Source organism: Gopherus evgoodei, chromosome 2, assembly GCF_007399415.2.
Source record: "Gopherus evgoodei ecotype Sinaloan lineage chromosome 2, rGopEvg1_v1.p, whole genome shotgun sequence".
Lineage (NCBI taxonomy): Eukaryota > Metazoa > Chordata > Testudines > Testudinidae > Gopherus > Gopherus evgoodei.
Window position 1 is genome coordinate 92739883 of NC_044323.1, and position 14073 is coordinate 92753955.

At 39.5% G+C, this 14073-nt stretch overlaps 1 protein-coding gene across 1 annotated transcript in view; it reads left to right on the plus strand.

The window, feature by feature from the left end:
* STARD3NL (STARD3 N-terminal like) overlaps positions 1-14073 on the plus strand; it is a 47937-nt gene that overhangs the window by 29354 nt on the left and 4510 nt on the right. Inside the window, exons 5-7 of the mRNA XM_030551373.1 lie at positions 2024-2077; positions 2163-2280; positions 5457-5555. Coding sequence (XP_030407233.1) covers positions 2024-2077; positions 2163-2280; positions 5457-5555 — 271 coding nt within the window. The remainder of the gene's footprint in view (positions 1-2023; positions 2078-2162; positions 2281-5456; positions 5556-14073) is intronic.

Below are 14073 nucleotides of genomic sequence, written 5' to 3' on the forward strand. Positions count from 1 at the left end.
TATGTTTGTTTCATTTGCTGTGTTTGCATTTCTATGTAGAACTTTTTCAAAGGAGCAATATACAATATGCCTTGTACTAGACTGGCTCTGAGCCCGAGTCTCTTGATTCAGTAAAAGTACATTGTCATCTTGCCACAGGTGTACATCTAATAGAAATTGCTGCTGAATTTTAGGGGACTAGTGATTTTTTTTTTTTTAATTCTAAAATGTGTTCATTTCAAAATCCCCTTGCCTATAATTTTGACTTCTAGATTACATCTTCCATCTTTACACAAGGGGCTGTGAGATAGCAAGCCAAACCCATCACAAGTGGTAAGCATTAGAGGAGATACAAAAACCGATTGGGAGTTTTTCTGGAAGAAGTGAATCTCATTTCAAATCTCCTTTGTTCTCATCAGAAGAGAACCACATGGTTTGCTGCAAATTGGTATTACTTGCAGCGATGTTGGACCATTGTGCGTTAACAGAGCTATGTAGTGAAGGATACATAGTATCTGTTCACAGTATGTATAGGTCAAGTGAATACCATTAGCCCCTGGCTTTTGTGATCACAAATTTCATTCACAGATTTATTTTTATTCTCTCCTATTGCACTTAGCACCCCCCCGTCACAACCTTCTCAAAAAGACTTCGCTATTCATAACACTTGAAATATTTTTCTAGGTTGTTTACCCAAATATGGTAGCTATATAGAATCATAGAATATCAGGGTTGGAAGGGACCTCAGGAGGTCATCTAGTCCAGCCCCCTTCTCAAAGCAGGATCAATCTCCAACTAAATCATCCCAGCCAGGGCTTTGTCAAGCCTGACCTTAAAAACCTCTAAGGAAGGAGATTCCACCAGCTGCCTAGGTAACCCATTCCAGTGCTTCACCACGCTCCCAGTGAAAAAGTTTTTCCTAATATCCAACCTAAACCTCCCGCACTGCAACTTGAGACAATTACTCCTTGTTCTGTCATCTGCTACCACTGAGAACAGTCTAGATCCATCCTCTTTGGAACCTCCTTTCAGGTAATTGAAAGCAGCTATCAAATCTCCCCTCATTCTTCTCTTCTTCAGACTAAACAATCCCAGTTCCCTCAGCCTCTCCTCATAGATCATGTGCTCCAACCCCCTAATCATTTTTGTTGCCCTCCGCCGGACTCTTTTCAATTTTTCCACATCCTTCTTGTAGTGTGAGGCCCAAAACGGGACACAGTACTCCAGATGAGGCCTCACCAATGTCGAATAGAGGGGAATGATCACGTCCCTCATCTGCTGGCAGTGCACCTACTTATACAGCCTTGGCAACAAGGACACACTGTTGACTCATATCCAGCTTCTCGTCCACTGTAACCCCTAGGTCCTTTTCTGCAGAACTGCTGCCTAGCCATTTGGTCCCTAGTCTGTAGCAGTGCATGGGATTCTTCCATCCTATGTGCAGGACTCTGCACTTGTCCTTGTAGAACCTCAGCAGATTTCTTTTGACCCAATTTGTCTATGTCCCTCTGTAGCCTATCCCTACCCTCCAGCATATATACCTCTCCTCCCAGTTTAGTGTCATGAGTGTATATGAGTGTTTGAATCTTTAAAATGGCTTGCAAAATGAATAGCAGGATAGGTGGGTTGGTATTTGGAGTAATAGCTGTGTTTATTTTTGTCTGAAGTAGGTATAATATCTTTAAATGGGTGGTGATTTATAAAATAAGGTATCACTATGTAGTTAAATTACAAATTATAATAACTCAGTATCTGCAAAGTTTCTAAGTTATCTCTGCTGTGTCGAAATAGATGAGTACCCCGGTGTTTTGAGGCATCCAAATTAAAATGGTTACACCCCTGGACAATCTAATTTGAGCTGAAGTTTCAACATCTTGTCACCTCAGTTTTACTAATCTATGACCTTGTTAATTGTTGGGTAAATTTTAATGTGATTTGGATTTCATGCCTTAGTGATTAATAAATAAATTGCTGTATTGTGCTGAGAAAGTAAATCCACAATTATAAGTGCAGTTTTAACTGTTCTTAACACTGTCTTTTTCAGTTTACAACAGCAGTGACCAGTGCCTTTTTATTAGCAAAAGTAATTCTCTCAAAGGTATGTATTCAGATCAAATTTTAATTTATTTATTTAAAATCATGGTTTTCCATGAGGAAAAAATGTGGTGTTTTGTTTTTTCAAGTTGTTTTCCCAGGGTGCTTTTGGCTATGTGCTGCCCATTATATCCTTCATACTTGCCTGGATAGAGACCTGGTTCTTGGATTTTAAAGTGTTACCACAAGAAGCGGAAGAAGAAAACAGTAAGTTTACATCTTAGAGTCACCTCAGTTATGCAGTCCACCTTGTACTTTTTTCTGCCTTTTACGATAAAAGAGTATTCTCCCCGTCACACTGAGAAACTGTTAGTGTATCTGATTTTTGAAACAAAGATTCTAGCAGTGTATCTGATTCTTGAGACAAAGATATTACCTACCTTGGGGGAGGTAATGTCTTTTATTAGTCCAGTAAAGGATGTTACCTCAACCAGCTTGTCTCTAATATCCTGGGGCCAGCACAGCTGCAGTAACACTGAATGTCTTATCCTTATCTTTTCTCCCATTGTAAAAAAGAGGAGGAATTTCTATGCAGAAGGAAGTGTGTCAGGAATGCCAAAATTACACATCATGGGAGGGGAACTTGCCATGAACCCCCCAGCATGTCTTATTTTCATATGCCTTTACATCTTTTAATAAAAAAACATTGCATGTAGCTGGGGCAAGTCACATTTTTGGCTGGGTGAATGAAGTGGGGTGGGGAGCGGAGCTGCTGGCTCCTTCTCATGAAGGGAGCAAAAGAGTTCACAACTGATCAGGTGCCACTAGATATTTTTGAAAAAGGATGGGGAAAGGAGAGAGTAGTGCTCCTGGAGCTACTGTATCTGTCATAGTATGGGACTAGCATATCCTATGAACAGCTGCTCCTTCAAGAAGAGGCAGGTGAGAGGCTGAGGAGGAGCTTGGAGCATGAAGACTTCCTGCGGATTTATGGAGCAAAGGTAGAGGCATTCACAATTGATTTTATTTTATTTTTATATTTTTTTGGTAAGAGATAACATTAATTGGGCAGGATCTTGAAAAAGTGCACTCTGTAGTACAGTGAACCTTTTGTATTTACATAAACAGTTTAAATCTGGTCTGAAACAAGTGACCGTAAGTGAATGTTTGCCTTTAAGATCAATAAATCTTGATAGTAGCATCAACAGTGGAACTCAGTTTCTCCTCACCAAAGCATGTTACAGTTAATCCAGCATATTGGAGCACCAAATCTTTTCACCCTCTCAATCTCCTTTCCCATCCAAAAGAAGATAATTTAAATTAGAGGGGTTTGTTTATTTAAAAAAACCCAAGACACTAAATAGGAAAATGTAACACTTCATTTTTTGCCTTGCTAATTAGCCAGTTATTTTTATTCTGTCACTTACATCGCGCAGTATCCCAGCAGCTAAGCAGCCTGGTGAATTCAAAGTCAAGCATTGTTTTAAAATTAGCAGTCCAGATTTTTAAGTACGTCTTTTACAATGAATACTCATAAGTGAAGAAAAGATTTGACACGTGCAACCTACATCTTTTTGAGGTTCAGTTCATAGAAATTGTCAAAAAACTAAATGTGTTTTTCCATTTTTGGTGGGTTAAAGGAAATAGTTACAGTATTGTTCTGAAGGAATCTTCTGTATTGAAGTATGGTGTGCTCTTGTTTGAGCTACTAATATTTTTAAAGAAAATACTGTGTTCCCTGGCGTAGAGCATTGTTGTGCAGTTACTTCAGACACTCCACAGGACTCTTTCCTTGTATTAGAGAATTGTAGGTGCTCAGTACATCTTGGGATTTCTCCCCAAGTTTGCTGTTGTATATGTTCTGTGTTTTTATGTATAATATACAACATTAAATCTTGCTACAATAGGAATTCTCTATAATCTCTATAATTACACCACTTTGGGGAAGAAAAATATAATTTTTAACAAGGCCTTTCCTGCGTAGAAAAATAGTCGAGTGTTCAAAGTTAAAGCAAGAATTACGGAAAGTACAATAGTTTTCTTCTTTTTCTGTATTTTAAAAGATGGAAAGTAGGATACTATGATTCTGGAGAAATATTTTCATAAATAGGAACATGCATATGCATATATTTATTATAACTAGACATGGGCTAACCAGCTGGATAAAACTAACTTGATCCATTTGAACAGAACCCACATTTATTTTGAGCTTTGAAAAAAATGACATTAACTCTTTGTATTGTATTTGATTCTCACATATGTCTGTGTTTTGTGGTACCTGCTAAAATATGGAGAGAATTTCCAGACACGCTAGAAGTAAAAGCACTGAAAACCTCATGGGAGCTGCTTCTTGTAAGACTTTCAGAACAGTCTTGTAAACCAAGAAGTACAGGTAAACATCGAAGTGTTTGGTGCTTCCCTGCACTGAGCTTCCTAATTTTGAGGTTTACCCATCAGGTGAGGTTTTAAATGGTATGACCCATTTTTAATTCCTCCTTTGTCTTTATTCTCCTAATGACTCATCACTCCATTTTCCCACTTGCCACTAATATTTGGTTTCTTGGATTGTTGCCTCCCAAGGAACTGGTTGGCAGAATAAATTACTGTCTGCAAATAAGTGGCTGAGATGGAAAACAAAGTTCAGCTCTGATTAGAAAATAACCTATTACCACACTATCTTTGCCATTTGTTATTTCAGTGTTTAGTACAGATTCAGTGACAGTAACATTTAAAAAAAACCCAGGGCAATCCCTATGGGACAGTAAGTAAATAAATAAATAAAAGATGGAGAATTTGAATTTGTTTAAGTACCAAAAAAAATTAGGGAGCATTCCTGCATTGGCATGGGAATGCATTAAAAGCCCTACTATCTCTTCCATATCCAGTACCTGCAATTCTGAGATTGGCTGAAAGTAAATGGAACAAATGGCAGTACTAGTCAACGCAGGCTTATTATGCATGGTTTTTCTTTCTTTGCTACCCCAAAACTTGAATTCGTTTTCATAAGTAAAACTTAGTTAGCAAGGATATGTTGTATTGCCTGGTGGAGTGAACTGTTCAGGCTTTAGAAAAAGAAAAAACTTTTTCTAAACCAAAGTGGTATGATTGGCACAAATTAATAACTGGAAGGTGTTCCCTGTTTACTGGGTGGTATTCCCTTCACCTTTACTCAGAATTGCCTATCCTCATCATCAAAACAAATAGGACTGAGATTCATTTTTTCCCACAGCACTCTTTGCTTCTTGATAATGCATAGTCCCTCCTCCCCAAATCCTGCCCACCAAAGAGTAAGTTTTTATGAATTCTTTTGTATTAAAATAATATCTTGCAGTAACACAACTTACACAGAGCACAATGGAAACAAACTTTTTAGAATATAGTACCTTCTATGTTGACTGATAGTGATAACAGTGGTGCACATTTCTAATTACTGCTTTTCTTAGGGCTCTTACTAGTGCAAGATGCGTCTGAGCGAGCAGCTCTTCTTCAGCCTGGACTCCTCTCTGATGGGCAGTTTTATTCTCCTCCTGAATCTGCAGCAGGTAATTTTGTTCAGAGTGTGTATGCAGAGAATAATTTTCTGTTGCTGTTAGGTTTCCTGCAGATTCTCACGGAGAGTGTCTAATCTAAAGGGCAAGTGAATTTTATAGTTTTGGTACCAGAAAATGTGATTTTAATTTATCAGCATTTGATCTGATTCGATCTATTTGCAATTTACGCTTCTCTCTTGTAATTTTTGCTACAATACATTGGGCACTTGTTGCAAGTAAAATTCCATGTAGCATTTAACACTGCAGAAATGACAGACTTATCCATCGCTATAAATCTTTATAATATGAAGTTATATTAATTTTGAAATGTCAGCTCTTCAGTTTGACACTTCAAATAATTTCAAAAATCCTTTTCTAATAGTGTCAAGAAATATAAAACTTGTTCTTTTCATATCTGGTTTTTAGAGTTGTTTAGTTAAATAAGCTCAGAGAGTAGATATGATAGTGGTATATGAAATAATGAGCGGAGTAGGGAAGAGTCTTATCATACATAATACAAAAGCAAGATGATAGTCAATTAAACTGAAAGGCCAGCAAATTTAAAACAGATGAGAACCTGAGATCAAGGGGTTTCTTGCTCTCTTGTCATCAGAAAATCTGAACAGAAATAAGGGCTTGTCTACACTATTGCTTAAGTTAATGTAATTTGCGTTGTTCAGGGCAATGTAAGTTACTTTCACTTAAAGTGGTGTCTATACCACACTATGTCAGCAGGAGACAGTTTCCCACCAACATAGCTTCTGCCTCTCATTGAGGTGGAGTAATTATGCCAGCGGGAGAGTGCTCTCCTGTTGACATAATACATCTTCACCAGACATTCTACAATGACGCAGCTGCACTGATGTAGCACTGTACTGTAGACTAGCCTGAAGTGTTATAGATAGATAAGGTGTAAACATGGAGTTCTGTTGAGGCAAACTTCAGTTGCCTCTTAACTAGGCCTATGGTGCACCTCAGTTGGATCGGTGTAAGAGGTGACTAGATACGAGCCAGAAAGAAACAGCTTTTCTATTTGATTCAAGGATGAGTTTGCAAGGAGTGCAGATACACTATCATCTGTTTATTTGTAGAATTAACTACAGCTGAATTCTTTAAGAAACAAATATGGAACCCCACAATACCACGCTAGTCATTTTTCAGAATAGGACTTCACTTTCATGCTATCTGTTCATACCTTTTAAAATATGAAAGCAAATCAGAATTTGTCATCTTCAAAATATTATAAATATCTTCCTGTGATCTTGTAAGGTGTGCTTTATAAAGATATACTTTGACATTATTTTTTACGGGTTAAGTGAGTTCCTACTCCTACCGTTCTATTAGAGACTCTTCACAGCTCTCTGTCCTGTCACATGCGGGGGGAAAACCAAAAACAGTTGTGTCAGATTTCTGTGAGGAGCTCATCTGTCACGAATCTGGACTTCTGGTCTTTTTACACTGTTGAAGATAGCTGGCTGAATGGCTTTTGGCACTTGGAAGCAATCCCATCTCAGTCCCTCTGCTGCTATCTTGTTGATGCAGCAGGATCAGAGCAATGCAATGTTCACCCCAGTGTTTGGAGTGAGCCTGGTCCTTTCTGTGGCAGGCTCTCCCATGCTTTCCCCAGGGCACCTGTGGTGTTCCTTGGATGTATTAAAATTAAACTCTGAATTCTTGGAAATCAAACTTTAATTTGCGCTATTGAAAGTGTAACAAAGAGGAGAAAGTCTTTGCAGTTGTTCATAGCTGTATTCCTGCGCCAAAGAAAGCTACATAGAATGCTTTAGTTCTCAGGTGCTTTGAAGAAGTGTTACAGATTAGTAAATCTTTCACTGGGCTGAGAGAAGCTTGTACAGGATTTAGGCAGGGTAACAAAAGCTTCAATATCCAGCTGTGTGGGGTGGAGGTACCTGTAATAAGGAGCAACAACCTAGAGGTCACGCTGGCAATCTCTGTACAAAGGAGAAACTTGCATGGGAAGATGACATATCCACTTTTTTTATAACTTCATATTGGTAGTAAATACAGTATTTTATGTCCATAAGGCTACTATTGACAGTTATTTTGCATATTATGTGGAGGTTAATGTAGAAGTATCACTCAGGAGCAAGAGTGCAATATAATCAAGGATGATCTTGTTATAACGATCTTGTTATAACAAATTTAGTATACTGTAGTAATTCAGCAGTTAATGAAGAAGGGATATTAACTGCTGAATTTAGTACAGTATGAGGCTAAACTGTTTAGCATCAGAGTATAATAAAGATAGCTGTCGTATAGTTCCATCTAGTGGTGGTAAGAGGCATTAGGACAATATAGAGCACAGAACAAAAAAGCTAATTGCTCCTGTACCCATATACTACTCACCTGTTGTATCTGAGCGATATCATCTATCTAGTAGGTTGTAATTCTGAGACATTAAGAATACAGGCTGCATGTTAGAAGTATTGTATTGTTACCCTTGTAACCTTGTTTTAAAATCCACAATGCTGCATTATTTCTTGCCTGTAGAATCATGGAAAGATGCATAGAGTAAAAATAAGTCATACAGGTAACTTCAAATCAGAAGATATTTCAGAAAATTATAATAAATATCCACTGGTCTAATCTGGTTTCCAGTAGATTTTGAGGAATATTGGCAGAAGTAAGCAGCCAGATCTAATCCAATCTAGTGGCAAAAAAACAGAGTTTAAAAAAAAAATAAATACGGATGTGCTGTCCAGTCTACTGCTACAGACAAGAGAATTGGGGTTTGATAGCAACCTTTGAGACTGGGATTTTTAAAGATCTGCTGTAGAGTATACTCATTCTAGAAATGATCTTTACCGCTGTCATGGATTAAAGCTTCCTTAAGTTGTGTGGGCCAAGTTTATTGCACACACCAGGGGATCCTTGCATTCTTCCATTCCATCCCACAAGCTCCCTGTCTGTCGTCCTCCCATCCCTCTCTGCTTTAGGGACTTCCCCCAACCTCTTCCTGACAGGGATTCTGTGTGCCCCATGCCTCTATCCCTCTATGCCAGGGTCCACCATTCTCTCCCATAGCAAGAGCTCTGTGCACATCCCATACCAAAGTCCTTCCAGTTTCCCTCTTCCAAAAATTATGTGCTTGCCATTCTTCTCTCCCTCTGTGCCATGTTCCCTGGGGGGCTTTATGTGAGCCTCCATTGTCCCCTCTACACTGGGGGCTGTGTGCGTTCCCCCACCTTCATGCCCCCCATTCCTCTCTATACCATTATTATATTTGTGGGAGATGTATCATTCAGGGTGTCAATATAGTACTGTATTGGAAAGACAAGCAGAGGTTAGATAGGGTGTTGTCATGCTGGAAGGCATTATTGGGTGCCAGCAACCAGTTGTTTGATCTGTGGACTATTGTAGAGGTAGTTAAAGCGTTATCCCTTGTTTTCCCCATTCTGGTTTTCCCCAAAATCAATAGGGGTCTGGCCATTGATGCCTAGAACATTTCTTGAAATTTTAGAATTGAAAGACGTTGAGTTATGAACAGAGAAATGCTGCCAAGTTGAGTGTAAGGCCTTTGCAAGGTCAGCCAATAAATTTAAAATCAGAAATAGTATAGGCAGTATCATTGGAGATAAAAATTGGTGACCTTATTTTTCATTGTCAATGAGGAGAGACTGAAAAGAGAATGAAGAGCAACATTGGGATATAATTAATGTAAGAGATAATAAATCGGAATGTTTCAGTGTATATCTAGGTGCTGGTCTAGAATGTCACAAAGTAGTTTGCAGTCCATTAGGAAAACTGTGCAATAAACACAGTATAGAAGTTTAAGGGACGCTCTTAACTGAAAATCACACGTTTGAAAATTCTGTACCTGCTCTTGTTAAAAGTAAAACCAGTGATTATTGTAACTAAAAATAGGTAAAAAAAAATTTCTCTGTTTATTTCCTTTGTGCGTCTGATAGCTTTACATATAGTTACTTTCAGCGCTCCCCTTGCTAATCAGTTTTTTCTATGCTAAAAAGACAAACGAGAGCAGAAAAATCCTTTACACTTGTTTGTTTTAAATTCGTAGGACTTGTCTACATGGCATGACCACATGCACCAGAGGGGAGTAAACTATAGAGTGCTCTAAAATATTGCACTCTGCCCCATGTAGACCCTCCTGCCTTGCTCTAAAAGGTTCCTAATGCATGTTAATGCCATACTGTTTCATATGAGACTACATCAAGACACATTAGGAACCTTTTAAAGCGAGTCAACAGGGTCTACACGGGGCAGTTAAAGTACAACACATGAGAACACTTTACAGTTTATACCCTTCTGGTACTGTGTAGACAAGCCCTTGGAGGGTGCCCTAGAGGAACATCAAATATTTGTAAGCTAGTCTTTTAAAAAATGTAAAGCTGCGTCCCTTTAAGAGGAATAGCTCAGTTTCAGTTTACTGTACTTACAGCCCCTTTATCTTCAGTAAGCAGCTAATGGTTGCTGAGTAACCATTGTGGGGAGAGCAGGTGCTAACTGAGCCAGGCGACAGTTAGATTTTAACAGTTTCTTTTAAATTTCAACTTCAAAATAATGGAGACAGTTGAGCCACTACAAAGAATTTTAATGATTGGAAGTAGTTTAGTTCAAAAAAAAAAAAAATCCTTCCAGGCTCTGTGGCTTTTTACCAAAATTTTCATGTGAAAAATACAGCGTTGCTCTTGTGGTCCACAATCTGGCTTTAAGATAGTGGCACAGATCTCCAGAGTAAGTTTCCCAGGCATTTTTCATCATAAACAGTTACAATCAAATAAGATTCTCACAGGAAAAATAACTGTTCAAGACACATAGTCAAAGCTGGAATGGTTCAGAGGCTGAGAAATTTCTCACTACCCACAGGCAGTGTTCAGTGCCAGGTGTGATGGGGACAAAGGAATCTATAACTCAAAACGTAGCCACAGAACGTCTGTTTGCTAGTCCTCATCTGACCTGTTTAGTATCCACACAGCACTGGTAGGTCTACCTATTTCTGCTAATATAGTATTGTGCCTTAGTGAAGTGACTGAGCTGTACAGGGTTCCCTTCTGTCAATTAGTGAGAAGTGCTGCATGGGAGGTACAGAACTGTGTCCAGCTGAGCCATTTCATCTAGGACATGCCAGCATATTTGCAGTAAAGGCAAAGAGATGAAGTCCAGATGAAGACATGGCCAGCTGATGATGGGAGACCAGGAGAGGGAGATGCCTGAGATGAGACTGATAGACAGTGAACGTGTCCTTCAAACTTCCTGTGAATTAGGTCTAATGTTGGTCTTGTTTCCTCTTTTCTCACTTGGTCCAAACTAGGACCTTATGTAACAAAAAAAGTCTAGTTTGCATTCTAAGCTACAGATTCTTCCTCACGTTGGCTTACATGTTATCTAATCTAGATAGCAACATTTTGTTTTTTGAGTAGTGGTCTAGAAACAGCCTTAAAATTAAAGAAATATTTTCTGGATGATGGGATATGTAATTTAAAGTCAGAAAATCTCCTTATCGATGATTGAATTTAGAACTGTAGCTTGTCACCTAGCTGGGCGTGGTTACAGAACAAATTCTTAGCCTCTTGAAAAACCTTCTGAAGGCTCATTCACCTTAATCGTATATGGGATGGCACAGTGAAACAGAATAAGGGTCAGTCAAGTGGACTTGCCCTGTTGAGTGGGCACTAGATTCTGAAGGGACGCTCCCTCCAATATGGCACAGTAGGTTGAGGTTCTAGGTGGGGATATAGAAAGGGCCCACCACTAAAGGGTTTACTGATTATAGATGTGTGTAGTACAGTGGTTTGAGCTTCAGACTGGGAGCGAAGATCTCCGGAATTCTAACCCCATCTCTGATACTAATACATTCTGTGGTCTTAGTAGGTAATTTAACCTCTTTGTATACCTGTCTCTCTAAAATAGGGTTAATAATTTACCATTGGTGGTCACAACTGTGCTATGATAATTCTGATTAGTTCAGTCTTCACATGTCGTATAAATGAATACCATTATTTCACTAATGACTTGATGCTTATAAAATATTTTACTTAGGCCTTTACTAGCATTTCCGTTTTACACTAAAATCTCTGATTTTAGATTAAACACCGACAGACCCTGGTCGTCTGTGGACAGGATTGAACCCAGGACCTCTGGAGCTTAGTGCATGAGCCAAAAGCCATATGCCTCTAGCTAAGGCTGCAGAACAGACTCATTAATCTCTCTTTCTAAATGGTCTTGGTGCAACTAGCTGGGACAGAACAGCACACCCAAGTGGTATGTGAGTTACATACTTTCCTTAGCTGAGAAAGCGCATCCTGCTCTTCAGAGACTTCCCAGTTGAAATCCTGAATGAGTCCCCACTTGTAACGACAACCGTCCCCAGTCATTGGCGGGCGGGATCGAACCTGGGACCTCTGTAGCAAAGGGTATGTCCAGACTACCCACCGTATCGGCGGGTAGCGATCGATTTTTCGGGGATCGATATATCGCGTCTCATCTAGACGCGATATATCGATCCCTGAACGCGCTCCCATCAACTTCAGAACTCCACCGGCATGAGTGGTGATGGTGGAATCAACACGGAGCCGCAGACGTTGATCCCGTGCCATGAGGGCGCGAGGTAAATTGATATAAGATACTTCGACTTCAGCTACGCTATTCATGTAGCTGAAGTTGTGTATCTTAGATAAATTCCCCCACTCCCCAGTATAGACTCATAGACATTAGGGTCAGAAGGGACCAATATGATCATCTAGTCTGACTTCCTGCACAAAGCAGGCCACAAAATCCTACCCATCCACTTCTGTAACAAACCCCTAACCTATGTCTGAGTTATTGAAGTCTTCAAATTGTGGTTTGAAGACCTCAAGCTGCAGAGAATCCACCAGCAAGTGACCCATGCCCCACGCTGCAGAGGAAGGCGAAAAACCTCCAGGACCTCTGCCAATCTGTTCCGGAGGAAAATTCCTTCCCTACCCCAAATATGGCGATCAGCTAAACCCTGAGCATGTGGGCAATACTCACCAGCCAGCATTCAGGAAAGAATTCTCTGCAGTAACTCAGATCCCATCCCATTTAACATCCCAACACAGACCACTGGGCATACTTACCTGCTGATAATCAAAGATCAATTGCCAAAATTAAGCTATCCCATCATACCATCCCTTCCATAAACTTATCAAGCTTAGTCTTAAAGCCAGATATGTCTTTTGCCCCCACTACCCCCCTTGGAAGGCTGTTCCAGAACTTCACTCCTCTAATGGTTAGAAACCTTCGTCTAATTTCAAGTCTAAACTTCCTAGTGTCCAGTTTATACCCATTTGTTCTTGTGTCTATATTGGTACTAAGTTTAAATAATTCCTCTCCCTCCTTAATATTAGTCGCTCTGATATATTTATAAAGAGCAAGCATATCCCCCCTCAACCTTCTTTTGGTTAGGCTAAACAAGCCAAGCTCTTTGAGTCTCCTTTCATAAAACAGATTTTCCATTCCTCGGATCATCCTAGTAGCCCGTCTCTGAACCTGTTCCAGTTTTAATTCATCCTTCTTAAACATGGGAGACCAGAAGTGCACACAGTATTCCAGATGAGGTCTCACCAGTGCCTTATATAACGGTACTAACACCTCCTTATCTTTGCTGGAAATCCCTCGCCTGGTGCATCCTAAAACTGCATTAGCTTTTTTAATGGCCATATCACATTGGCGGCTCATAGTCATCCTGCAATCAACCAGTACTCCAAGGTCCTTCTCCTCCTCTGTTGCTTCCAACTGATGTGTCCCCAATTTATAACTAAAATTCTTGTTATTAATCCCTAAATGCATGACTTTGCACTTTTCAGTATTAAATTTCATCCTATTACTATTACTCCAGTTTACAAGGTCATCCAGATCTTCCTGTATGATATCCCGGTCCTTCTGTGTGTTAGCAATACCTCCCAGCTTTGTGTCATCCGCAAACTTTATTAGCACGTTCCTGCTTTTTGTGCCAAGGTCAGTAATAAAAAGGTTAAATAAGATTAGTCCCAAAACTGATCCTTGAGGAACTCCACTAGTAACCTCCTTCCAGCCTGACAGTTCACCCTTCAGTACTACCCATTGTAGTCTCTCCTTTAACCACTTCCTTATCCACCTTTCAATTTTCATATTGATCCCCATCTTTTCCAATTTAACTAATAATTCCCCATGTGGAACCGTGTCAAATGCCTTACTGAAATCAAGGTAAATTAGATCTACTGCATTTCCTTTGTCTAAATAATCTGTCACCTTCTCAAAGAAGGAGATCAGGTTGGTTTGGCACAATCTACCTTTTGTAAAACCATGTTGTAATTTGTCCCAGTTACCATTAACCTCAATGTCCTTAACTACTTTCTCCTTCAAAATTTTTTCCAAGACCTTACATACTACAGATGTCAAACTAACAGGCCTGTAGTTACTCGGATCACTTTTTTTCCCTTTCTTAAAGATAGGAACTATGTTAGCAATTCTCCAGTCGTACGGTACAACCCCTGAGTTTACCGATTCATTAAAAATTCTTGCTAATGGGCTTGCAATTTCATGTGCC